Raw genomic sequence first — 27,914 nt, forward strand, 5'->3', positions numbered from 1 at the left:
CTCGTGATGAGACTGTTTTTTGGGAGGAAGACTAACAGCTAAAGTGCCATGTTCATCTCATTGTATCAAGGAAATCTACTATCCACACTGATTTTAACTTTATCTGGCCAAGGTAGTGTTTGTCAGCTTTCACCACAAATGAGTTTTTCCCCTTTCCATACAGAACTGCTTGGAAGGAAATCACTATGCATAGCCCAAGCTTAAGGAGTGGAGTTACACTTTACCCCTCCTTGAGGGTGGAGTATCTACACACAACATTTGGAACCCTCCTGCCTGGGAGATTTGTTTATTCAGTAATTTATATCAGTAAGGACTCATTTATTTTAAGCCTTGGGTTATAATCCAATATTATTTTACTTCGCTGCTCACATTGTTTTGACCACTGGAAGCTTTCAGTTGGCTCTTATGTCCTTTTGACATACACCATTGTTGAGGATTTTTTTTCTCTTTTTGAACCCTTTCTTACCCTCTGGCACTACGAGATGCTCCAGACATGAACTGGATATTTCCTGCCTTAGTTCTAGAATCGGTCATTTATCTCAGAAGCCCTGGTTCCTTTTACTGGGGAAAAAAAGAGGTATTAGAAACTAAGATGTGGTTACTATGTGTGCTCATTGCTACTGGGGTGATGTTGTTGCTAAGCTCTCTATCAGCTGGCAGAGCAAGGGGATACATGTGTATATACTAACCTGTGTATGTACACAAATCTTTCTAAGTGCAACCATCTATATTTATACTAAGCATGAGTTTATACTGATGACTCCAAGTCTAATCCATTATCACATGGATCATTCTAGCCTCCCGCCTTTCCTGATCAGCAGATTCCAGCTCCAAAGTAAGAAATCTAGCTCCCACATGCACCACACACTTCCTTAATTGATTGATTCCAGTGTACATGCATAGCGATGTAAGAACTGCTGACTTGGACCTTCAGGGGAAACAATTTTATCAACTAGAGTACAGTGCCTACATACAGTTTCTTGCCTTTAGCTTTACAGACCCCACTCACTTGTGAAGTTACTTAGGTCAGCAACTCTCCCAGACCCCCATCCTCTTTAGTGAGGTTGTTTCATGCATTGGTAATGCAATTAGATTATTTTGTCATATTCTGCATTCCATCCCAGAATCTCTTGACCTCCTAAATGTTGTTTTTTTTTTGTTTTTTTTTGTTTTTTTTTGCATACATGAAGATTCATGCTTTGTGCTGCAAAATTGTATGTACTATAACAATGCCTGGTGTCATATATCCACCATTACAATATCATGCAGAATAACTTCACTGTCCTAAAATGTCTCTTATGCTTTGCCATTCATATCCTCCCCTGCCCCCGAGCCCTTGCCAATCACTAATCTGTTTATGGTCTCTATAGTTTCCTCTTTCCAGACTGTAATATAATTGCAATCATAAAGTGTGTGGACATTTAGCCTGGCCCCTTTCACTTAGCAATATGCATTTAAGATTCATTCATATATCTTCCCAGCTTGCAACTCACACTTTTTATTACTGGATAATATTTTATTGTACAGATGTACCATTATCTGCTTCTCTGCTCACTTATTGAAGGACACCTTGTGTGCTTCCAGTTTTTGGTGATTATGAATAAAGATGTTATAAACATTTGCACGCAGGGGTTTGTGCATAGATAGAAGTTTTCAATTCTGTTGGGTAAATATGTAGAAGCTCAGTTGTGAATCCTATGATAAAACTATGTTTAGCTTTGTAAGAAACTGCCAACTGTTTTCCAAAGTGTCAGTGCCATTCTGAATTCTCATCAGCAAATGAATGAGATTCCTGTTTTCCACATCCTTGCCAGCAATTGGTATTGGAAGTTATTTGGATTATAGGTATTTCAACAGATGTGTAGTGGTATCTCATAGTTGTTTTAATATGTGATTTCCTACGACAAATGATATTGATCATCTTTTCATATGGCTATTTGCCATCGTATGTCTTCTTTTTTTATTAAATTTTTTTTCCTAATGTTTATTTATTTTTGAGAGAGAGAGTGTGAGTAGGGAAGGGGCAGAGAGAGAGGGAGACACAGAATCGGAAGCAGGCTCCAGGCTCTGAGCTGTTAACACAGAGCCCAATGTGGGGCTCGAACTCACGAACTCGAGATCATGACCTGAGCCAAAGTCAGAAGCTTAATGGACTGAGCCATCCCAGGCACCCCTGCCATTTGTATGTCTTCTATGATGAGATTCAGATCTTTTGCCCATTTTTAAATTGTTTTTATTGTTGAGTTTTGAGAATTCTTTGTATAATCTGTATACAATTCCCTTATCAGATATTCACTCCACAAATATTTTCTTTCAGTCTGTGGTTTTCTTTTCATTCTTTCATTAGTGCTTTCACCAAGAAGTTTTTATTTTTTAATAAGGACAAAATTATCATCTTTTCCCCTTTCCTGGATTGTGCTTTTGGCTTTCTATTTAAAAATTTCATCAACAGACCCAAGGTCACCTCGATTGTCTCCTATGTTTTCTTCTAGAAGTTTTATAGTTTTGCATTTTATAGTTAAGTTTATGATTTTGAGTTAGTTTTTGTGAAAGATGTAAACTCTGTGTCTAGTTATATATCTTGCATATGTATATCCAATTGTTCCAGCACCATCTGTTATAAAAACTGTCCTTTCTCTGTTGAATTGCCCTGGCTCCTTTGTTAAAGATCAGTTGACTATATTTAGGTGTATCTATTACTGGGTCTTCTATGCTGTTCTAGGAATCCATGTGTCTATTCTTTTACATTTCCATACTGTCTTGATTACCATGGCCTAAGAGTAATTCCTAAAACTGGGTAGTGTCAGTCTTCCAACTTTGTTCTTCTGCTTCAGTACTATATTGGTTTTCTGGGTCTTTGTCTTTCCACATAAATTTTAAGACCAGTTTTTCAATGTCTACAAAATGGCTTGCTGGGGTTTTTCAATGGTATTAGATTACTCTGTAGATCAAATTAGTAAGAAATGGCATTTTAACAATATTGAGAATTCCAATCCATGAATACAGCACATGTCTCCATTTATTTAGTTCTGCTTTGTTTTCTTTCATCAGTGTTTTGTAGTTTTTCATAGAGAGATCCTGACATATTTTGTTAGATTTTTACTTAAGTACTTCATTAATTTTGATGTTGTTGTAATGGTATTATTTTTTAAATTTCAAAGTTCAATTGATTTTTGCTGGTATGTAAGACAGAAATTGACTTTTGTGTATTAACCTTGTATCCTGAGGCTTTGCTAGACTCACCTCTTAGTTCCAGGCCTTTTTGCCATTATTAACTTTTGGGGGGAATTTTCTAGTTACATAATCATGTCACCTGTTTTATTCATTCTTTTCTAATATGAACACTATTTATTTTCCTTGTCTTAATGCACTAGCAAGGATTCTAATATAAACATATTTTATTTATATATTTATTTATTTTTATTTTTTAAACGTTTATTCATTTTTGAGAGAGAGACAGAGTGCAAGCGGGCGAGGGGCAGAGAGAGAGGGAGACACAGAATCCGAAGCAGGCTCCAGGCTCTGAGCTGTGAGTACAGAGCCCGACATGGGGCTCGAACCCATGAACCATGAGATCGTGACCTGAGCCGAAGTCGATTGCTTAACCAACTGAGCCACCCAAGCACCCCTAAACATATTTTATTTTGATCAAAATATATAAATATGCCAATATTTCATTGTAAGATCAAGAACGTTTCTTTGAGAATGGCCTTATGATGGCAGTTCTATTTCTTATAAAAACCACACTTTCTCTAAGATTTTCAGTACCAATTCCTTTAAGTACCTTCAAAATGAACACACTTCCAAAGTAATCTATATGCAGAAACTGCCTAGAATTTTAGAAGACAATTTGCCTTTTTCTTTAGTTGCCTTGCCCATATTTATTAGAAAAATAATAACTAGCCTTTATTTACTCTTTCAAAGACACTTAAATAAATTTTAATAAATGAAATTGCCTTCTCTTCAGAAACAATTTTTAACAATTCATGATAATAATTAAATTACAGAATCAATAACACTTAAAGGGACATGAATAAACTGGGTGCAAAAGAAAACAGACTTGGCAATGGAAGCTCTATTGTACTAAGAAAGTGCTCAGAAAGGTTTCTAAGGGATTCAAACTCTCAGTGTTCCATAGGATTAGTCAGTGTGTTTGACAGAGAGAGATAAAGCCACTAACTCGGCTGGCAAACTAGTTAAGTGGGTTACAAGGTAATTTATTGTATTATTAAACTATAGCCTTAATTTTGTATCAATGAACACTGAACAATGTGTGTGCTTACACACATATATGGCTGGATGGATACATATGTATGTATGTGTATCTATCTATCTATCTATCTATCTATCCATCCATCCATCTATCCTCCTATCTATCTATCCATCCATTCATCCATCCATCCATCTAATCTCCCATTGATTCTGCTTGCGTGGTTGAACCTTGACTAATACACATACCAATGAGCTTTTTCCCAGAGTCATGTGTCTGAGTGACGAGTGATGGTCCAAGAAAGACCACTGTTATGATGTAGCTTTCAACAAGCTATGTGATGAGAAAGGGGATGAATCAGGGATGATGCTCGCACTCAAGTTTTTAAGGAAATTTCTATCTCTTATATTTCACAGACTAGATCTCAAAAAGAGAGGCCATAACCCTTTTACAACGGAAGACTCCAGGAAAATGAAAAATCATACTTGAATAAGACTGAATTTCTTTTGAAAAAACTGGTCACTGATTTGAATAATATCACCTGGGTTCTCTCTATAATATTATTAAATATTATTGCCAAGGAGCTCTTCAGGTACCTAGGAGGCCTCTGCTTGAAATCTGCTTTGACCTGAAGGACTGCAACCCTCTATCCTTATGAAATTACTGTAGAATCACAGAATTTTAGGTCTAGGTATAACTTTAAAGTTCACATAACATTTTCATGGAAAAACACTGAGGTTGAGTGACATTGTGACTTGCTCAGAATCACTCAGCTAGTCAACAAGAAGAATTTAATTTTCAGGTTCAAATTCCTGCCCTCAATCCAGAGTTCCTTACACAATACGGTTTCTGTGCTCAACTCATGCCTTCTCTACCTGATTGAGCTCTGTGAACTCCTACATAAGCCTTCTGGCACAAACATGTCCTGCCACACTATGAAATGTCCTAAGTTTTGTTAAGTCACATGCTTGCCTTTCCAAATTCCAGCTCTCAAAATTGAAAGACTTATAATTAGAGATACAGCCTTGTGGATCCGTTTCTCTGACTGGTTTACCATGTCTGGAGCACTCTTAAGTCCTCAGATTTTGTTTACACCAATTGTACCTCACCAAGAATGCCAGCAAAAAGTTCATGAAAAGTGGTTCTGACACATTCCATTCTCAGTCTCCCATTCTGAGCGGATGAGAGTTGGTCTAGTTCTTATATCATAATACATTCATGTCGTGAAAGTGTTTCCTCTGCTTACTCTATAAGATACAGAACTCACCATCTCAGATCCTGAGACATTTTGTCGCCCCTACCTCAAGTTACAAAGCAATCTGAGGCCATGTATGCTGTAGGAGGAACAGACTATCATTCGAAACCCCTTGTAATTCTTTCTGAATCCCATCAGTCTGGTGTATGGTTTGTGAGGGCATTTTTCTTTCTTCCTTTCTTTTTAATTAAGTTGTCCCATTCACAATGGTTCACAACTATATTTTTTAATTTAAATTATTTATTTTATTTTATTTTATCTTATTTTAGAGAGAGAGAATGTGTGGGGAAGAAGGGCAGAGAGAGAGAGAGAGAGAGAGAGAGAGAGAGAGAGAGAAAGAATCTTAAGAATCTGACGCAGAGGTTGATCCATGACTCTGAGATCATGATCTGAGCCATAATTAAGAGGTGAACACACAACAGACTGAGCCACCCAAGCGCCTGGATTCACAACAATCTTTGATAATGGGTGTTTTTACTAAGGTGGAACTTTTCACAAAATGTTTGAGTATCCTGTATCAGTTAGGACACTACGTGGCTTAAGTAGGCAGGTAAAGAAGAAACAAGAAGTCCTGAAACAGGCAGGCAAGGGCTGGCACAGATGCTCCACAAAGCCATGAGACTCAGTCTTTGTCATCCTTCCTTTCTTCCATCCCTGAGATGTAGCCCTCTGCCCATGCTTGCTGCCTCATGTTCACAGGATGGCTGCTGTACCCCCTAGCTACCATTCTATAATCCAAGTGGAAAAGGGGCAAAATGCCAAAGGGCAAAAGGCATTCCAACCCAATTTATCCTTATTTTATTTTACTCATTTATTTATTTTTTTCCCTGAAAGTAGCACTCAGAAAAATTTGACTTTTATGCCATTGGCCATAGCAATGTCTTCTAAGAATTGTGAGAATTTTACAATCCTACTGTGCTAGAATTTTACACAGAACAAAGAGGTTGTAGATGGTGATTGTGACAGCCAGCCCAGTAGTGTCTGCCATAGACTTTTATGCCACTCTTCCTCAGAATTAACAATCATTTTGAAAAAGGCTTCAAAATCATAACCCATTTTAAACTTTTTCCCCCCAAATCAAGAAGTTAAAACTCACCTGCAATTGGTTCATTCTCAAAGGCAACTGAAAAAATTAAGAAACCCAACCCTGTATGGGATAAATACCATATATCTAATAGACACAACAGTAGAATAAGTGGGCTACCAGCTCCCTAACTACTGGTGAATGGTAATAAACCCATCTGCAAGCCACTCTCCTTCTTGTCCTGTTGCAGATATTGAGTATGTGGACAGACTCAGAATAGCTTAACTTTTAAGATGACTCAACCTGACCCTCCGAAACAGAAAGAACCATATGTGTTAACAACACACTTTCCAATGCTGAAATCCTGTGACGTTTATATATGGAGAGTATGGGCAATCACATGTCAACCACTTCACAAAGGGTCCCTGCTTTACAGGACAAATTCTGCCAGGATTTTTAAGTAATACTCTGCCATTAAAGTCTCTAGAGGAAGTAGAACCAGTTCCCTTTAGGCTAGTGTTCCTCCAACTGACTATAAAACCTGCTTTAGAAACCCTTTAGATGCTGCCTAAAATTCAGGCTTCTGGGCACCCCCTTACTCACCTATCTCCTTGAGCAGCAGCCAAGAACCTGCAGTTTTAGCCATCTTCCCAGGTGGTTGTAAACTAAAAGTTGAGAAGCGCTCTCTCAGATTAATATGCCAGACTCATGGACTGAGTAGACATGCTGGAAGAGTTCTCAGTCAGACCAGACGTGGACCTTCTTTCTGAAGCCAAATGCAGAAAGAAGAATAACTTCACGTGTTTGCAGGACCCAGGCTGAGGACAAAGGCCTGAGCTCCATTTGCTAAGCAAATATCCAGGGCAAGGGTGGCTGCCTGACTAAACCAGGCTGTGGCACGTACAAGTCTCTAACTGATTAATACTGCTGCCAAGTAAACGTCTGTCCTAAGGTGATTTTCAAGTGCTAGAGCTAGCTTTACCTGAAGCTCAGAGAGCCACAATGGTCCAAAGTTTTTGTCCTTATGTCTGACCTATAGCAGCCATCTGCCCAACCCTCCCCTCCATTTGAACCTGTTCAGGTCATTCCTGTCTTCCCCGCTTATACTCTGCCTAACCTCAGTTATTTCACCAGTCTCTAAAATATTCTCTGGCCACACATGGCTAACCCCAAACCAAACATTTTTTTCTGATCTGTAGTACCTGATCTCACCACTCACCTATGGCTGTCAATTATTCTAGCAATGGGGCAACCTTGACACCTAGTTTCTTGGCCAGGTCCCCAACAGTCGGGGCCACAGCACACTCCCAGTTACATTTATGCATTCGGAGCTCTTCAACGTTATGTGGCTGTATTTCCTCATAGTTTTGTAATTTCTGTGATTTACTAATACATCTGCTGTGCCTCCTGTTGGCTCTCAGTGAGAAGCCAAAGCGTGTTCTGTGGCACAGAAATGAGAGCTATTCTGAGACAGCATGCTGGAAATCTGAAGGGGGTTTCCTGTGCCATTTGAAGCTGAGGAAGGAGGATCCTGGCTTGGGCTTTAGTACCCAAGTACATCTTCCTCCACCCCCAAAGTTCACTAAAATAAAGTTGGAAAAGTGGTTTTCTGGTCGCTTGCAGATACAAGAACATTTAACTTTCAAAGATTCTGATTGAACTACATATCTAAGGCAAAGTATGCTTCATCATGTGCATTCAAATGTGTGGATTATCTGAAGATAAAAAAGGTTAGCAGATTCAGCTAAAGAGAAACCTAGCAGCTCTGAGAATTAGAAAATTAAAAGGCAGGCATCTGAAGCTAACCATTTAAGATGCTTGCGGGATTCAAGAGGGTGTCAGGGGAGTAGTGCTAACCACACAAAACGTCATCACATTTCAGAGTACAGGGTTACAAAGGTGGAGGTTAGATTAGGCTTGTTGAAATCCAGAATAGCATAAGGATTAAACACGACTGAAATTTAGAGAGTTTCTTTCCTGAATTAGAGATATACGCAGTTCTGGTATACGCAGAACTGGGAAGTAGCCAGGACCACTTGGGTCCCCAGAGAAAGAGCTTAGCAGAAGTTTCTGTTAGAAAGCACATTAAGCAGAGTCAAAGCTGAGTGTATGTGAGGTGAAAGAAGGGAACAGATGTAAAGAGAAAAAGCATGACTTTTGCTTCTTTTATAGCACAACGTGTAACCTATCCCTGACATATCTGGAGATGAGAGCCTTGAACGACACTGTATTATGTCATCAACAAGGTCAATCGAGATCATGGGTGTCCACAAGCTATGCTATGTATGACATCGCCAAAGAAACCAGATTTCACACCAATTCTGGCATCTCTCCCCATGATTCACACTTTACCCAGAAGCCTCTAGCACACCAGAATGCTTAATAAAAACTTTAAGTCTCTCATTAATCACATTCAAAGATGACAGCTTTTGCTCACTACTGGGACTCATAAAATACTATTTTCCTACTGCAGGTGTATCATTTAATAACAACTGGGATACATTTTGATTTGGTTCTACATCTGCCCAATATAAACCCAAAGCCAAATATTATAAGGGAATTTTTTAACGATTTGGTCATGTGCCTTCACCGTGTCAATTTTGGTCTGCTAACTTAAATGTTCTACAACACATAAAAAGAGCTTATTATACTATAATATTTGTGTTGTTAGAACCCAGAAGAAAAGCTGTTCCTGAGTGAAAGTGTAAGAACCTTCCCTATGAATAAACAGAAGATGCTTTTATCACATGGAGCTTGTGAGCTGTGTCCTGCTTAAACCATAACTGTCTACAAATAATACTCTTCAACCGAAAGGAGATCTGCTTCTTTATCTGCTGGAAATATGCTTGTTTAGTATAATGAGAAGAGGCTCCATATCCTACAGAACCAAGCTTGGCTCCTCAGGTCGGGCCATGCCTACTTCCATTCACATTACATCTACTTATATTTAAAGTGGGAGAGTTGGGGCACATGTCATTTTACAAGAAGGTTACAATGCTTACTGATAGGTAAAGGGATGACTGTTAAAACAGTGTGTGGTCTTTGAAATTTCAGAGTTAAAAACCAGATCAGAAATCTTGATCATAAATTTAAAATTGTTGAACGTCTAAATCCTTATTTTCGTTAAATTTTTCTATCACATGATTTAACTCTAAACTTTAGAAATAAAAATTTCCCTGTTATCTATTTCTCTAAGTATATAAATTTTAATGTATTAAAAAGGGCAACAGCACAGCATATTTTATTAAAAACACAGGAGTCAATAATAATGAAAAGAAGGGATTATAAAGCTTTGTAAGGGGCATGTTTGTGAACCAACATCAAATTTTATTTGTGCCTATCTGTATTTACTTCTAAAAGGGTAAACACTGGAATCAATCAGTTCCTTGGCTATTGAGAATATACTTTCTTTGTTCTAATAGAAGATAACAGACTTAGTCTTAAAATAATCACACAGAGCAAATAAATCTATCTTTTTATGGTGCTGTAACTTAGGTGTAAAAGTTTTGTCCCAGAGGATCCTTGCGATGATACCATTAAGAAAAGTTAAGGGCCTTTTCCCATATAAACCCAGAGTTCCAAAACAAAGGGGGTTCGGGTGCACTCTGAAGGAGTTCAGGGATGCTAACATATAGCACTTAGATTTAATCTGTCACTCAAATTTCTTCCTTGTAATCTGTTACAGGTAGTTTTCCATTGGCTTTGAAGCATGGCTCATCAAGGAGGTTATTGAGTGATTTCTCTCAAAAGTTCATTCATTCAGTCATTTGAGCATTTATTGGATGCCTACTGGGTGGTTGGCTGTGGTGTTAGAAACTGACATCTACGTTCTCAGTGTTTATAGATTTCATTTAAGTGGACTATACAAAGAGATGCTTCCGTCTCCAGTGGAGGTGTGAGCAGTATGCAGGAGCCCAGAGAGAAGCACTTAACATGCCTTTGGAGGAAAGGTCTGCAGAAGCTGGGAAAACCCCTGGTGTGTGACCTGAGGCCATCTCCTTCCTGTGATGGTGGCCAGGATAACTGCAGCTCCTTCTCTAGGGGCTGGCGTATATTCCACCCATCAGAGGCCAAGGCTCCAACAGCATCATAAATTCATAAAGCCAAAGAACATCTAAGAGACCATCTGGCTTAGGGGTTCCCAAATCTGGCTGGGCCCCAGCAACACCTGGTGCCTTGGCCCCAACCCACAGACACTGATATAACATGCCTGAAGGCTCTGAACACACTCTGTCATTGTGGCTGTTGCAGTCGGCATACATAGACCAGCATTTGGGAATCACTGAATCCAACCACCTCAATTTTCAGAAGGAAACTTTTAGAGGAAATTCATACCTGCAGAAATGAAAAGACTCCATCAAATTTCAGGAACAGCAATGGAGAAACATCTGGCCAAGAAACTTTTAGCACAAATACTTTCAAAAAGTATTTTCAAGGCACATGATATAAGCTATATATCATAGGACCATATGTAAAAGAATACAAGGTCAAGAACCATATAGTGGGAGAGAAAACCTCCAAGAAAATTGGTTTTAGTAAAGGTACTCATTGCAATGAGCTATAAATTTGCTCTGCTTTTCCTGGTAGAAAAAGTAAATAGAAAACACTGAGTTGAAACTCTTATTCTTTAAGTCATGATAGTTGATTTAGGGAAAAATACTTTTGTTCCTAGGAATATATTCTAAGGAAAAGCTTGGCATAGTACTATGCCTACAAGACACTTAAACTGGCATATGAAGCCATGAATGAAAATATGAATATATGTGTTGCAAAAAAAAAAACAACAAAAACACCTGTTTTTCTAAGGCTATATCCTACATTAACCTTTGACAGAAGGTAGGAGAATATCAGTAAATAATGGCTTGTGCAGGCATTTGTAGAGAATGACATTAGCACAATATAAACAGGTCTATAACTTTCAAGGTAGAGAAAAAACATCCTCCTGCCAATGAAAAGATACCACTTTTGATGTGGTGGTGAAAGTTCAGTAGGAGAGTGTTCTCTGTGCAGGGCATGTGTGTATGTATAAGGGCAGGAGGAAGGATGTACTGGCCTGCCCACGGTGCCCTCAAAACACGCACTCCAGAGGCTACAGGAGCCTATGCACAGGTTAATCTACCATGGATATAAAGGCAAAGAGCTGTAGTCCACTGTGGTTCTCAGACTTTGTCCCAATAAGTAGTCATTATTTATAGAAATTAGCTATAATTTCATGAAAACATACTATGTTTCAAATTTTAACACCAGCAAGGATTCTGTGTACTTATTTATTACCATGTTTATCTCTGGAGGAGAAGAAACAACTCTTACAGTGTATATACCTTCACAGGTACATTTTTTAAAAATGAGAATTGCCTTGGGGCGCCTGGGTGGTTCAGTTGGTTAAGCGTCTGACTTCGGCTCAGATCTTGATCTCACCATTCGAGAGTTCGAGCCCCACGTCAGGCCCTGTGCTGACAGCTCAGAGCCTGGAGCCTGCTTCGGATTCTGTGTCTCCCTCTCTCTGTGGCCCTCCCTGCTCACACTGTGTCTCTCTCTCCTTCAAAAATAAAAATAAACATTAAAAAACATATTAAAAAAAGAATGTTTCAGAATTATTTATAAAAAAAAAAATGAGAATTGCCTTAAAGAAGAAATGTAATTAAAAATGCATTCCAATTGGGACGCCTGGGTGGCTCAGTCAGTTTATTGTCTGACTCTTGGTTTGGGCTCAGGTCATGATCTCACAAGGTGAGATCGAGCCCCACATGGGGCTCTGTACTGATGGCACAGAACCTGCTTGGGATTCTCTCTTTCCCTTTCTGTCTGCCCCTCCCCTGCTCACTCTCTCTCTCAAAAATAAAAATAAATAAACTTGAAAGAATGCATTCCAATGTAGAAGTGATTTATACCATTCATAAAAAGAGTAACTCAGAGTTTATATTTTAGTATGAATTTAATAGTTTTAAGCTACTTTTTAAAATGTCAAAAACACTAAATGGAATTTCCTACTCAAAAGTGCTACTCTCCAGTTTTGATATGCATAATATAATCTGGGTTTGTGATAAACTCATTGAAGAATGTAACCCTACTATATGTTAATTGTAACAAATACACACATCAAATGTGATTCAGTTCACATTTTTATTAACCAATTATTATTTATGATTGTCATTTTCAGTTTTAGTTGCTATCTTCTATCTTCTACGAGGTAATTTTTTTTTCTTATTACTGCATTTTAAAATATGGAAATTCAAAGGCTTTACTAAAATTCTCTGAGCCAGCCCTAACAACTGGTAAGAGCTGCACCTGAGGCAAAATGAAATGTGTGAATTTCTACTAAAGAGGGAAATCCTATCCAGGAGAGCAATATCAGGCGAATCACTCATCCATTTCCCTTAAAAAGGGAAATTTGTTTAACAGAGATGTGTACCCTGGGCAGAGTGCCTAACAGAGTTGGCATTCAAAAATATTGTTTGAATTGAATTGAACTGAAGGAAACTTGCCTGAGATATGGGGAAAACAGTGTTAAGAAACTAGGTCTATGCAAAATGTTAACCCCTTTCCAACAATGCATTTAACTGGAAGAGGCCAAAGAGGTCATTTGGTTCAGCTTTTCACAGCCAGGAATCGCCTACAGCAGTGGTCCTCATCAGGGGGTGTTTGCTCCCCAGTGCACAACTGTCAATGTCTGGGGACATGTTTGGTTGTCACAATTGGGAGAGTGTACTAGGCATCTAGTGAGCTGGTAGAGTCCAGGGATGCTGCTGAGCATCCCACAATGCACAGGGCAGCCTCCTTTTCCCTGCCCCTAACCTCCCATGCAAGTAATTACTTGGCACAAGATGTCAACAATAGTGCTGAGTTTGGGAAACCCTGCCATATAGCATGACTAAATAGGTTGCCTCTGCTTACCTTTTTTTTTTTTTTTCAAATCACTTTATTGAGGCATGACTGACATACAAAATACTATATATGTATAATGTATACACTTGGAGATCAGTATACACTCATGAAACTATCAGCACCATCTCTGCCATTCACATATCCATCACATCCTAGTGAATGCACACTCAGGACCTTACAAGCATGCCTTTATAACTGCCGGGCAGCTCCCTCCACTAAAAAAGAACACCCTTATTTTGAAATTCACAGTGATAGTATATGCCAAAAGCACTTCACAAAAACAAGTGCACATATCCAAAATCACATTTGAAGGTCAAAATGCAGTTTCCAGTTGTTAATATTAAATTTATTATTCTAACCTGTTTATTTGACAAAGAATAAAAGCACATTGTAAATAAATTTATATGCAGAATTTTTGTTGGTTGTATTACTTTTAAGTCTTCTACTTGGTAGCTTTTAAGACTTTAACCCTATTTCTTAATTTATTAACATTAGACAGCTTCTCTTCTTACTATGAAAGGTAAGGAAACTGGCATGCTCATCTACCTTTACCTGTGTATTCCTTTTACTTCCAAATTTTTATCATATTCTATTACTTTAGTTCACTAATATTTATTATGCTTACGTTCCATTCTTAGACTATATTGAAATCACTCATGCTTTGTGTGTAAATCCATTCCAAACACAGTAAACAAACAGCATTTATAAAACTGAAAAGAGTGAAATGGCTTCCCTGTAGAGTCACAGTGTGGCCAGACACAGAGAAGGAAACGGAACCGACACCTTTGACACCTTCCCAAGGTCAGAAGCTAACCGTTCCGTTCCTTTCTTTGCTTTCTTTACTTCTTCTGAGTCATACTCAGACACCACTGTGTCCCACATCATTCCCCTGTTCTATATTTCTTCCTGCTTGGCTGAGCTAGGTCTTTGAAGATTATTCCATATGGTGTGAGTGGTAACTCCCCAGAGATCCTTGCATGCCCCAAAAGTCATTTTTCGTTTTTTCTGATTTTCTCTTCTTTTTTCTTTTTCTTTCCCTTTCATATTTAATATAATTTGGCTGTTGGCTCAATATCCCTTCCCCCTCAGAACTTTTAAGGCATTATTCCATTGTTTCTAACTTCTAGCTCTTAGGGTTTTCTATTATTTCCTTTGAGTTCAGAAATTTCACCAGATTCTCTTGTTTTTAAATCAGTCCCTTCAACACTATTTTTTTGACTAGGTCACCTCCCTTCACAGTCTCTGTTTCTGGGGCTCCTCACTGGATTTTCTGGAACTGGTTCTCTGTGTCTCTTCACTGTTAACTCCTATTTCCCATTTTGGTCTTTTGGTTCTGTCATGACAGACTTCCTTGACTTCACGTCACACAGTTCACCAGCACAAACTTTTGCTCTTTCTTTTCAACCCTCTCCCCAACTTTTAAATTTTATCAGTTATATATTTCATTTCTAATAATTTTTCTCATTGCTCAGTTGATCTTTCTTCATAGCAGCATGTTCTTATTTTCAGGATGCAATATACTCTTGAGTTTCTAAGAATACTAATTAGGAGTCTTTAAAGTTGAAATCTGTCCCCTATATTATCTGTTTCCTCCAGGGTAGCTCCTCATCTTCTTCTTCCTCATCCTCCTTCTTGCTAATGATTTCTCTCAAATGTCTGGTAATCTTTGGTTATCTAGGTCTATGAGTGAAAAATCATGCTAATTAATATGAAGAACTGGAATGGGTCTTCTTTGTAGGTGTTTGGGTCTCTCTTTCTAATGGAGTTCTTCCTTCAGTGGGAGTTCCAATTACAAGATCTCTAGTGACAATATATAGTGTTAATTCCCTAGGATGTGTAGAACTGTTGATCAAAGTATCCCACCCTTTTCAAGCTAAGGCAAATGACCCAAGCCAAGAGCATGACATATTAAACGAAGCAAAACAAGAACTGCAGAAAAAAAAAAAAAAAAGCTTGGCATTTATTCATCATCTTGCCCAATTGATACCTTCCAGATACCTAGACCTTTGATTCTGCTCTAGACATGCCTGGTTCTGCAACCTTTCACATGAGCCACCTGTTTTCATGAGTTTCTTCTCTGCCTAAGTTTGTCATTGTTAGCTTCTGTTGCTTGAACACCAAGAACTGACGGTGTTGCAGATGGAAAGGAAAACTGATCTTTGTTAAGCTAACGCTAGGTACTGGGCATTTTACATTTTTGTATATAATGACCATAACCCTATGAAATAGCTATAATTGACATTACTTTATGAAGAAACTGAAATTGAGTAGATTTATTGGCTTGTCCAAGATGCCAAAAAAAGAACTGGAATCCAAGTCAATCTGACATCTAAATGTATGCTTTTTTCCCCTCATCTGAAGTATTCATGAAGTATTAAAGATACAGACCTGGCTGCGGTATCAGTGTGTGATGAATATTTGATGAGAAATCTAAGGCCGCAAAAGCAGGTAGAAACATTTAGACTAGGTGTGTTAAGAAAAAGGGAATCACAATCTCATTCTTAAAAGTCGAGTGACATGGTAAATCAAAGGAAGATTTAAGAAAGATGATTCTATGACATGTGGTGTGAATTTAGAAGGCTTGCATTGGAATAAAGTAGACTGGCTAGGAGGCTGCTATAGTGATGAAATGGCAGCAGGTGGAGAGGAAGAGACAGTTTACAGAAGGATTTGGAAGGAAATTTCATAGGATTTTGTGACTGAATGGATATTGTAGGGGATGAAGAAAATGAGCCAAAAATGACTAAAAGATTTCCAGTTGCAGGGGAAAGCTGAGTGAATGTATTTACCTTGCCTCCCTCCCAAATTTCCAATGAAATGAACTAGGAATGCAAAAATAAGACTGAATGCATTGCGGTGCTAGAAAGAAGCAAAGATGCCAAGAGTCCACAAGATTTGAGAACTTCTAGAGGAAGGAAAGAAGAGTGAATCAGAATGATGCAAAAGCCGGATATGCTGAGCAGTCTGCAACCAACAAAGACAAAGGAGAACAGCACCTGAGCACTAAGCTAGGATTTACCCCCTACGGAATACACTCTTCTCACCACCACGCTCAGCCCAGGAGGAGCTAGGAATGCATGCAGGCACCAGGCCAGCTCCCAGGTGGCCGCAAAGTCCTCTAATGAGCAAAAAGAGGACGCGGCCTGGAGGCTCACCCCTTAATGTGAGGCTTCATTCACCTTGGACTGTATAGAATTAACCATGGAATCTGCCACAGAAAGCTTCCAGTTACAGCAGTAGACCTAGAGAGGGAATGAAGGCAGTTCCCTACTCCTGTTACAAAACATACAAACTTGAGGGGGAAATATTGGACTCACAAAAGTGTGGAGTAAATTTTTAAAAATTAAGTTAAGAACATATATAATGTTATGCTAAATAAATCTGAAGATATGCAAAAATGCATAATTTTCTTTTAAAATTAATAAAAGCGATTCCATAAGGGCTGAAGAAAAAAATCTGAAAGGAGAAGGAGCCATAATGACAATGAAATGTTTATAAAAGGTTTCTCCTGGGGCACCTGGGTGGCTCAGTTGGTTAAGTGTCAGACCTCAACTCTGGTCAAGATTTCACGCCTCATGAATTTGAGGCCCCGTGTAGGGCTCTGTGCTGACAGCTCAGAGCCTGGAGCCTGCTTCCAATTCTGTGTGTGTGGGTCTCTCCCTCTGCCCCTTCTCCCCGCCAAAAAAAAAAAAAAAAAAAAAAAATTTAAAACATTAAAAAAAAAATCTCTCCTGAGGCACCTGGGTGGCTCAGTGGACTGAGCATCGGACTTTGATTTAGGCTCAGGTCATGGTCCCAGGGTCATGGGATCAAGCCGCATGTCGGGATCCATGCTAAGCATGAAGCCTGCTTAAGATTCTCTCTCTCCCTCTCCCTCTGCCATTCTCCCCTGCTCGCACTCGCGCTTTCCTTCTCTAAAAAGAAAATAAAAGATCTCTCCTAAAACAAAAAGGCTCAAATTGATTAAATAACCCCTAACAAACTTCTAAGAGAAAGCAATTCTCAACTATTTTAATATCTCCCAGAACTGAGAAAAATAAATAGAAGTCTTAATTATGATCCTTGAATAATCCTAATGCAAAACCTGCTGTGTTACACTTTTCCTATATTTTATTTATGAATAGTGTTCCTAAACAAAATACTAACAATATAAAAACACATGTATCAGTGTATTAATATACAGATAATTTGAGGCATCTGGATGGCTCAGTAGGTTAAGCGTCTGACTTCAGCTCAGATCATGATCTCACTGTTTATGAGTTTGAGCCCGGCTGACAAGTAGTGCTGACAGCTCAGAGCCTAGAGCCTGCTTAGGATTCTGTGTCTCCCTCTCTCTCTGCCCCTCCCCTGCTAGCACTCTATCTCTCTCTTTCTCAAAAATAAACCTTTAAAAAAATTTAAAAAAAAATACAGTAAAATACAGAGAATTTAACTTGGTTTAAGCAGTTTATTAGGATAACTATTCATAAATAAGAAACATAAAGAGGTAGGCATTTTTTTAAAAAAATGATCATTTTGAAGGATGCTGAAAACATATCTCATATCGACCTCTATGATCAACAAATTTATTTTAATCTTGATTGATTATCAGAAGCTAAAAGGAAACATCATATTTAGTAAAGTTTACATTACAGTTGGAAATATGAAAAAAAATACCTACCTTTCCAGTGTTAGTCAACAATATTCTGAAGCTTCTACTCCATACGCTAGGAGAATAAATTTTAATTCAAGAGGCATCAGTGTTTAATAGAAAGAGCCAAATATAAGATTATTTATAGATAATATAATTGTCTATACATAAAATCCAGGAGAATCAAATTAAGAATTACTAAAAATAAAAATTACTTCAGAAATTACATTTCTGAGTTCTACTCATTTAACACAAATATATGAAAATAAATATATTTCCTTATATTCCAGCAAAATATAATTTTTAAATGTCAGGCATAAAAACAGTGTCCACAACAGTCCTACAATGTATAAAATGTCCAAGAATAATAAAATAAACAACTGCGCAAAAGCAAAATTAAAAAAACATTGAAGTTTAAAGCTGTAGAAAAAAATGGAAAAATTAAGAAAATTTATAAGAGTAAGAATACAAATGGTTAAATATGAAAACACACGTTACCTTCCTAATAAACAATGAGGTGTTTTCCTCTAATAGATTAGCAAAGTTAAAAAAAAAAAAAAGAGGGAAAACACTATTCAGATAGGGACATAGATATGCAAATACACTGTGTGTGGTACTGTATTTTGGTATAGTCTTTTAGGGGGTAATTTATATTTACCAAAAACCATATTGTACATTCCCAGCATTGAACCAGTATTTTCAGTTCTAGGAATTCATTTTATATATTCACAAATATACTAAAAAAATTAAAAACAATCAAAATATTAATAAGGGACTAATCAAATACATTATGGTATGTCAATGCTGTGAAATACTATGAATGCTCAAAAATACAAGTTGTTCTATATTGCATAAAAATGGCCACAATATATTATTGTATTAAAAATACGTTACAGAATATTGTATTGTTATAATTATGATAAAAGCATATATACCCACAATTTCTGGAAAAATATACATTAAATTATTAGTAGTGATTATCTCTAACTGCAAGAAGGCAGAAAGCAGACAAGGCTGAGAATGGCTACTTTAAATTTTATGAATATTAAAAAAAAAATTTAAACAGAAATCTGAGGTTGAGTTCTCCAGAAGCAAATCCTGAGACAAGTGTTTGAATGCAAGTGATTTATCATGAAGCGGTTTCAGGGAAGTCGGGTAAGGGAGAGAGGCCGCAGGTCAGAGAATGGAAGGTAGCCATGGAACTATGTGATCTCAAGCAAAATGCACTTGAGGTAGATTCGGCGTGCTGCCTCAAAGGGAACTCCAGAACATTCTGCTACATCTCAGAGCAAGGGAACGTGGCTTTTCACACCCTGGCACCTGTGAGTCGCTTATCTGTTAAGAGCTGGCTGAAGGGGGTGGGAAGGGAACAGGACAATGCGACTCTGAGTGCTCTCCGGCAAGGTGCATCAACACCAACACCTGGGGTGCTCCTCTGAAGGAGAGTCACAGTTGCCCAGTGTTAGAATAGAAACCAAAAGGTGGAGGCTGGGGGTGGGGAATGAAGGTTACAGGGGTGGTCCATAGAAATGTCTTTTCAACATTTCAAAGAGATCTGGGTGGACAGCCAACAAAATCTACTATGATATATTATTACCTTTATGATAAGATACATATTTTCATAAAATGTAAGAAAGGGAAGAGAGAGCAAGAGGAAGTATGCTACTGGTAAAGCAAAATTAAATATGAATGCTTGCAAGTTCTGCACCAGTGTGAGCACCTACTAGGTAGCCCCGCCCCATCCCCCAGGCTCCTTCTCATATTCCTGCCTGCCCATTAGACAACCAGGATTAAATGGCCTTTAATAGAAATTAAGACTTTTCACTCTCTTCCTTTTCATCTTTTCAATCTGAAGTGGTACAGGTTGAGATCTTGAGAAATTAGAGGAACTCTCAAATCCTCTGTTGATCTTAACTGGAACCATATTTACTTAGCCAACAACTTAACCCTAAAGCTGTATAAAAGCCAAAGTACTTGGCAAACTCTATGAGGCTAAGTCCTAAATAGAACTCCTGATTAAGGGACATGATCCAAGAATCTGTTTGTTGTGTTTACCTTCTTTGACTTTATGAGAAACTGTTTAAAACATTCCTAAAATGAATGAGTTGAGGTTTCTACCACAGCATGGACACTGAACAGAATGAGACATTTCCTAGAAGTGTCTCTCAAGCCTATCATTCAGGACATCAAAGACAGATCTCACAGTCTTCTGCTACAAATGGATGCTGCCTGACCTAAGAGCTGGACTAGGTACATGATTCAAGTTTTATCTTTTTCTGGTCTACAGTCCATCTCTGAAACCTTCAAAGGTTTTGTTTCTTCGTCTGTAAAGTGGATGCAGTAACTATTATTTTGGTTACCTTTTCAAGCTGATGTGAAGATAAAATGAGATCACATGTGTGAAAGACTGTAGTAAACCATGTAGTGCTTTATTCCAAGTCACTTGTCTGAATACAAGGATACCAGACATTAAAAAGGGGGAAGAGGTGACCTCAAGATCTAAACCCATGAATAGTGTAAGGAACTTGTTCAGGAAAGATGTGTGTGGCTTTGAATATGTTAAGCTGAGAGAGTAGTAAAACATCCAAGTTACAATGAACAGTAAGCTCTGGAGATGTGGCCTTGGATCCTGAACAACAGGGTAGAGACTGAGGTTCAAATTTGGGAGTCATCAACATAGGAGCAACACGTAAATTCACGACTATGGAAAACACACCTTTGAAAACTTCACCTCCTTTTTTATTTCCATAGCAATATTCTTATACTGACCCCAACTGTCTTCTATCGTGGATTATCAAAATGCAAAACTTTGCTAATAAAAATTATCGTTATCATTACTACAAAATGTTAAACAGTTCTTTTGAGTCTCAATTCTCTTACTGTAGACATTATCCGTTCAAAATGTTGTGCAGATTGTCAGACTCAATAGAGCACTTTCACCGGTTAAGCCTGCACACACAAAAGAGGGGTAGAATTCTGGAATGGAAATCACGTGGACTTCATATAACCATATAAATTAAACATGTGGTCTTTCCTTGCAAATCATCTAGACTATTTCTTAAATTAATTACTGTTTTGAATGAATATATATACATGCTAGGTAACTTAAGGTAAAATTGATGAGAGAGATTTTAAAAGTGTCAGTATTATATTACAATGCTTGAAAATCACAATCTCGCATATTCTTGCATGAAGAGATTTAAATGAGTGTTTTTTTGACCCTAGAATCACCTTATTTGGTCCAAACAGCAATATCACAAAGTCAGGGTTCGTTTTTAGACATTTACATTGTTTCAAGTATAGCTGGACTGATCCCCAGGACTAGTCAGCCTGTTTCAGATGGCTTGTTGCCTAAAGTTATGACCACTGACATTTTCTCCATCTTTGATAGGGTCTCACATACCAGCTCTTTATTGGTTTTCTTTTAAAAGTGTTGTACTATTTACATCTGAACTCCTGAAATCTTAGTAATTAAAAGTATTTCTGCGTCAAATAGGCTGGATTCTATTGAGGCACACAAAAGTCATATGATCTTTTTTCTGGTTGAAGTACAGTATTAAACTGTAATGTTGTTTATCTTAATAATCAGAATTTTACTGAGAGTCAATTTACTATTTATTTAAATTAAAGTAATCACTAGATGTTAGTAGTTTACAATTTAAAAATAGTATAGAGGGGAAAGAGCCTGAATGCACAATTTTAATTTAAATTTTATTGATTTGGTTGATTATATGGGTTAAATAAATGTTCATCAATTCCCTTTGCCTACTTTCAACTAATTTTCCCTTCCCATAACAGGGATAACATTAGTCAATCTTGCAGCGTTTTAAATCTACTTCTAAATATACATATCCTTTGTGATGTGGTTAACAGCATAAACTCAAAGTAAAATTTATATTTAAAACAATATGTTTGTAAGACATACTTTAAATTGTACAGTAACTAAAGATGTAATTCCTAAAAAGAAAAATCCAGAAACACTGTTACCATGTATTAAAAAAAGGAGAGTGATGCCAGAAATCATTTTTCAACCACTTTATCATTAATGACTTCATTTACAGATGAAGGGTTTGAAGTTGTTAAATGAGTTGCCCAAGATACATACACACACATGTATGTGCACACATTCACACACTCACACTCTCAGGCCAGTCCTATTTTGTTGGCTGCTATGTCCTCAACATCTGCTATTGTCTCGGTGTGTAGTCCGGGTTCAAACAGTCAGTCAGTCAATATTTGTTGAGGGTACAATTTATTTAGAAATGGAACACCAAATGCATTGTTCAAAATGGAAACGTTTAAGACATCCTTCTAGATCTTATAGTTTTATTGGGAGAATAGAACGTGATAAACCATATAAAAGAAACTTGAAAAGGGTGAGTATATGCAAATCTCAGAGAACGTTATTATTGTAGTTTAAGAGTACAAAACTTCCCTTGTCTCTTACCATATGACCATTGCCTAAGAAAGACAAAATTCACAAGAATGCAATTTTAAAGACACTATTTTAATTTCTTGAATGACTGGCTAGGAAAAAGGAAAATATGTTCTATGGCTTTTGGGTTTAAATAACGAAACTTTAATTTTTAATGGTCGTTCCATAAAGAAACAGAATTCCTTATTATATATTGATCTTAGAGCACAATGAACCAAACATTTGTTTTAAGGTTTTTTTCTAGATTTTCATACATTAAAAATAACATAGAATAGAAGTTTTCAATCAATTCTATCTTAGGATTCTTTCTATAGTATGAAACTCCATGCTGTAAATTGCTGTAGATCCTTTTTTATTGAACAGGGTTTTGAAATAAAGAATGCCATCAACATAAAGAGATGTCATCAACACCATTGGTCATATCAAAAATAGTAAAACATTTAAGTAGATTGTTAGCAAATAAAGACTCATAAAAACAATCATTAGGGCATCTGAATTTGACACCATTAAAAACACTCTTGATGAAGTCATGTTACAAAATCCTACAATGATGCAATAAACAGGTTAACTGGGAAAGGATTATTTAAAATACGTTAAACACTATAACCTCTGGGCCAAAATAATATAGAAATTAGTTTGTTGCATACTATAAGAGTACTGAAAGAGTAGCCTCACATGGGTGAGTGCCCAAAATCATTTGGTCCAATTTTTTAAAGCAGCTTTAAAATAATTGACTCCCAAATCCAGATATTAAATGCCAACTTCTTACCGGCAATAATGCTTATGGCTAAGATAGAAATGAGATTCTTTACAGAAACGCTGACACAGCCCTAACTGTAGGCACTTGAGTGTGCAGCTATAATTCTTTTTTCAAATCTTACCCAGCAATGCTTCAGGTAAAGGAGTCCGCAGAATATGTAAACAGTAAGAGACGTCAGAGAGCTTTTACGAAATCACAACCCTTGACACATTGATATTCACTGTTGATCGCTACCGCTAAATGTCTAAATCATTCAAAGTGTATTGATTAGATCCTTCATAGGTAAAAGGTGGGCAACGTATTATAAAATCAACATTTCTTAATTCATTCGATTTGCAAGAGCTACACATTTTAAGCTGACAATGTAAAACCTCTAAAAGGTTTTTCAGAAAGCCTTCTGCCTTATTTAGCATTTTGACCATTAATCAAAAACAATGAGAAAAGAATATTAAAAAACAAAGCAAAACAGAACAAAGATTAAGAAAGCTTTTCTTTTCCATTTGGAAATCTATTAAGCTATAAAATAAGTTCCCAAGAGGAGTCAGTTTCCTGTGTGAAAGGCATTTAAAACTGAACCAGATAACATAAATCTCAGAACAGACCAAGGGGACACAACTTACACTGGAAGAGTGGCTAGAATGGAGGGCTTCTGTGTGATCCTGAGTCTCATCTTTAAAAATGTCTAAGATAATGATGCTTTTAATGAGGAATTAATTTTAATGCCCAGCCAACTCTAAGTCGTAACCATGACATGGCAGTAGTTCTACTGTGCATTGCCATCTAGCCAACAGACAACTATTGATCCTACACTAGAAAATACTGTTTTGATGTTTATTGATCAGAACTCTAAGAGAGAAATTGTGATTTCTGAATGGAAGACAGTCATGAGTTACCACTTTTTGTAAATATAGAGCTGAGAATAAATATGTAGTATAAATATTGTACTAAACAAATACTAAAATTATTAACTTGTTAAAGGATAAACAAAACACCCTTAGTAAGTTTATGTGGGATGATATTCTACGAGGATGAACTTAAAATTGTAATACCTGCATCACAAATATTCTGATTTTATAGAATTCTAAAAATTCGCTACCTTACATCACTTCTAATTTATATTTTACTTTATAAAATTATTATATCACAGAAAACAAGCTGAAATGTGTAACAAACTTATTTAAAAAATGATCACTGAATTTTATCTTAAACTCAAGCTAGTAATGCATTTAAATTCAAATTTAATCTTTTTACAATCTGCTTTTTACTTAAAGGCAAAAATCACACTTGTTATGAGTTACACATTATCATGTAAATCTGTAAGAAGTTGTCATCTGGCAAAGTCTTTGTATCATGTCAGGAAATAACACTCATTGTATTATAATATTAATTTCAAATGCTAATTTTCTCATCATTAGATGGCAGAAAAGAAATAATGCGCTGTTAATACTGTAATAAAGAATGTGTTGCTGAATAAGGATTTCAGAGAAAATAATACATTCAGGATTGATATTTAAATTTTGCAAATGCCTAGTAATCCTGTTAATTAGGGAAAGTAACCTATCTGTTAAAACACCGGACACACGCAGGCAAGGAAAACTGGGCAGGGACAAGTAACATACACACATACTTCATAGGTTGCCTGCAATATTTATCAATTCAGTTTATTGTTTTCTTAAAAATTTTAAGTATTAAAAAAACAAGTAAAAACATTCTAGCTATTGTACCAGTATCAGGTGGTTAGTGACTTATTTAGACCCAACTCCCTGTGACTGCTTTTGATGAAAAAGGCAATTTTCTTAAAATTAAATTTCAACATCCCCAAATGAATGCACTACTCACTTAAAATATTTAGCATTTTTTAAAAAGTATATTCTTCAGGTTGCCAGTATGGATGAAAAAGTAAAAGCCGATTCCAGCAATAACCCAACCTTGCCCCGCCCCTCCCCCCCCCCACCTCCCCAATGGCACCTCTACTAACTACATATGTTTCTAGTTCCTAGAAAATTAAAAGACTAGTTTTCAAATCTAGAAAACATGTTATCCACTTGCTGTTAGGACTTAGCAAATCAGTTCAATATCAGCTGGAAAAGGTAGACTAAAGCTGTGAGCCACCCAAAGGGTGGAATTAGATCTGCCCTTTTTTATACCTGCTGGGGTGGGGTACATGATGGGATTGGGGAATGTTTTCATTTAGATCCACCCTCCTAAGCCACTCTGTTTTCCTTTACACGGTAACCTCCTTGTGTTATAAGGCTGGAAACAGCTCTAAGAATGTGGAGAATGTAAACAGCCTTTTATTGTCCAAAAGGATGGCAGTGTAAGAAATGTGGGCTTATCACAGGGCTGCAGCTCCCACCTCACTTACCATGATAAAGTGCTCCAGGAAAAAAAAAAAACATTACAACCCAAGCACAATCCAAAAACGGATTAGAATTTGACATAAGCTTCCTTAAAAATGAATCAATCAATCCATGCTGTAATATTAGAATCTAGCTCTTAAGAAGGGTATATAATCCCTTCAAGATGTATTTCCTATTCCCTATTGACTATGGTGGTGTGAGAAAAAAAGAATCTAACATTTCCAGTATAGCAGCTGATGGGAGAACTTTTTCCCAACAGATGCCCAAATGTATTTCCTCATCTTTAAGAGTCTAACACAGTGGTACACATACACAGTTCATGGTCACTGAATGCAAAATTAAATTAACGAACTAAGAGATTCATGAAGATATCCTGAAGACCTTACCTAAGTACCTGATTTCCTCAGGCTTTTAGTTTCACTTACACACACCACACAAATGCTGCTGACCAGATCACCTTTTATTGGAATCCAGCTTAAACATTTGAAAAAGCAAGTGACACTAAAGTCTGATGTGGCATATATGTTGCATGCACAATGCCTTAGATTTAAAATGTCTTGTAACATGCAGTATTGTATATAGGCAGCATGTGATGGTTCACTGAAGGACATCTGGGAACACCACTGCATTTTCCTCTTGATGTCACTGAAGAATTTCTCACTTAATGCTGTGCAAGTGGAGCTAATCTCTGTTGTAAGGAGAATGGCCAGGCTCTTTCTTATCCTCTCCCCTTCACTAAGACCTTTTAGAATCCCTTCCATTCTCCAAACTTGCAAAGTATCTCTGCATCTACAGTATCATACATCTGATAGAGAAACTTTCGTAAGTTACTTGTTCTTACCCTCCAGAAGGAAATAATAGAAAGAGAGAAGAGAAGAGAAGAAAGACATCGTCATTCTCCAAGCGCTTGGTTTCCTTAACCTTTTTTTAACAGCCCGGAGCTAACTGGGTAAAATCTTAAGTATGAGGACCAAAAAGCGTGGGATCTGGAGAAAGCTCTCTTGAACAGCACCGTATCAAGGTAAGTGCCAAGAGAGCAGGAGAAAACCATCACACAGGCGAAAGCAGTCCCTTTCTGTAATTTTACTTTAAAAGTGGTCCTCTTGACGCTTTTACTGGTGGCTCCCTGACATAGAATTAACTAGCAATACATACAGTATGTAGGTATATTTCGGAAGGAGGCGAGCACGGCGCCACGCGGGAAAAGCGAGGAGAGAAGATAGTTACAACGCGAGCAGTCGCCCAAAGCCTCGCTGGCAAACCCTGAACCACCTTCTAATACCCTTCATATTCCTTAGAGCCCCTTCAGGCGCCAGACCAGGCAGCAGAGGTCTTTGGTAACATACTGCTTGGAGATTCCCGAGAGGGGGCTCCAGGGTGGACTTTGGCGTGAAAGTTGGATCCTGCATCCCCACCGGCAGAAATCCCCATCCCAGTCCCCAGCGCTGGACGGAAAACGAAGAGAAATCCGGTCTGCGTTCCCACCCACCCCCCACCCCCCAATCGGTCCTTTGCTTAAGTTTTCCCCTAGCCTGGAGCCTCTGACCCTAAAAACAAGGAGGCACGATGTCAGGGTTTGAAAGAAGTGTCTGCGGACATCTGGGCAAAATACCATGTGAAATATAAAGACCACCAAGCCCCTCAAACTCTGGGCTGGAGGCAAATCTTTCAGACCATTCTCATCGTATCCCGGTACCCTCATCCCCTCTCGCACCTTCTTCCCGGCCACTTTCCGCCTACTTTACCCCAGCTCTCAAGTCCCAACCCTTGCTAAGCCCCTCATCCGCCTCCAGGTCCCCTCTATTCCATTCTGCGATCCTTCCCCTCTAACCCCTAAAGCAACCCCAAACTCCTTCCACTCCGCGCACTCCTAGCCCCAAGGTCCCATGAAGCCCCAGGCTCGGCTTCCGAGTCGGCCACCCGCGCGGTTTTCCCGCCGAAACGCGTCCCCAGCGCGTGGGGCGCGCAGCCCGCCGGACACTCACCAGCTGCAGCAAGCCGGGGACCACGACGAGGGGCAGCGGCCGCAGGCGCATGGTGCCGGCTGGCGCGGCGTCTCACGAGCTGCGCGCCCTTGCCTGCCTCTCGCGCATCTCCACTTCGAGGGGCAGGACTGAAGACGCCAGGGACACTGTGCGGCGCTTTCCTCCCGGAATCCAAGCGCAGCGCCGCGCCGCGCGGGCCGGGTGGGCGGGCGGGCAAGGTGAAGGGGGGAGGGCGGGCTGGCGGGAGGTGCTTCTGGGGCCCCCCGCGCGCCACTCCTTGGAGGGGGCCTGGAAAGGAGCGTGTGGGGCCGCTCGAGACCCGCACGCTACGCGGGGCTCCAGGGGTGCCCGGGACTCCGGCGTTCCGGGG

General features: G+C 38.3%; 1 protein-coding gene across 1 annotated transcript in view; it reads right to left on the minus strand.

Moving 5' to 3' along the window:
• NXPH2 (neurexophilin 2) overlaps positions 1-27,690 on the minus strand; it is a 112,854-nt gene extending 85,164 nt beyond the window's left edge. The window contains exon 1 of the mRNA XM_086718487.1: positions 27,545-27,690. Within this exon, the coding sequence (XP_086574613.1) occupies positions 27,545-27,595 (51 nt within the window). The 5' untranslated portion in view covers positions 27,596-27,690. The remainder of the gene's footprint in view (positions 1-27,544) is intronic.
• Between the last annotated feature and the right edge of the window lie 224 nt (positions 27,691-27,914).

The sequence above is a fragment of the Puma concolor genome, chromosome C1 (assembly GCF_028749965.1).
Source record: "Puma concolor isolate L17-30 chromosome C1, mPumCon1.1.hap2, whole genome shotgun sequence".
Taxonomy (NCBI): Eukaryota; Metazoa; Chordata; class Mammalia; order Carnivora; family Felidae; genus Puma; species Puma concolor.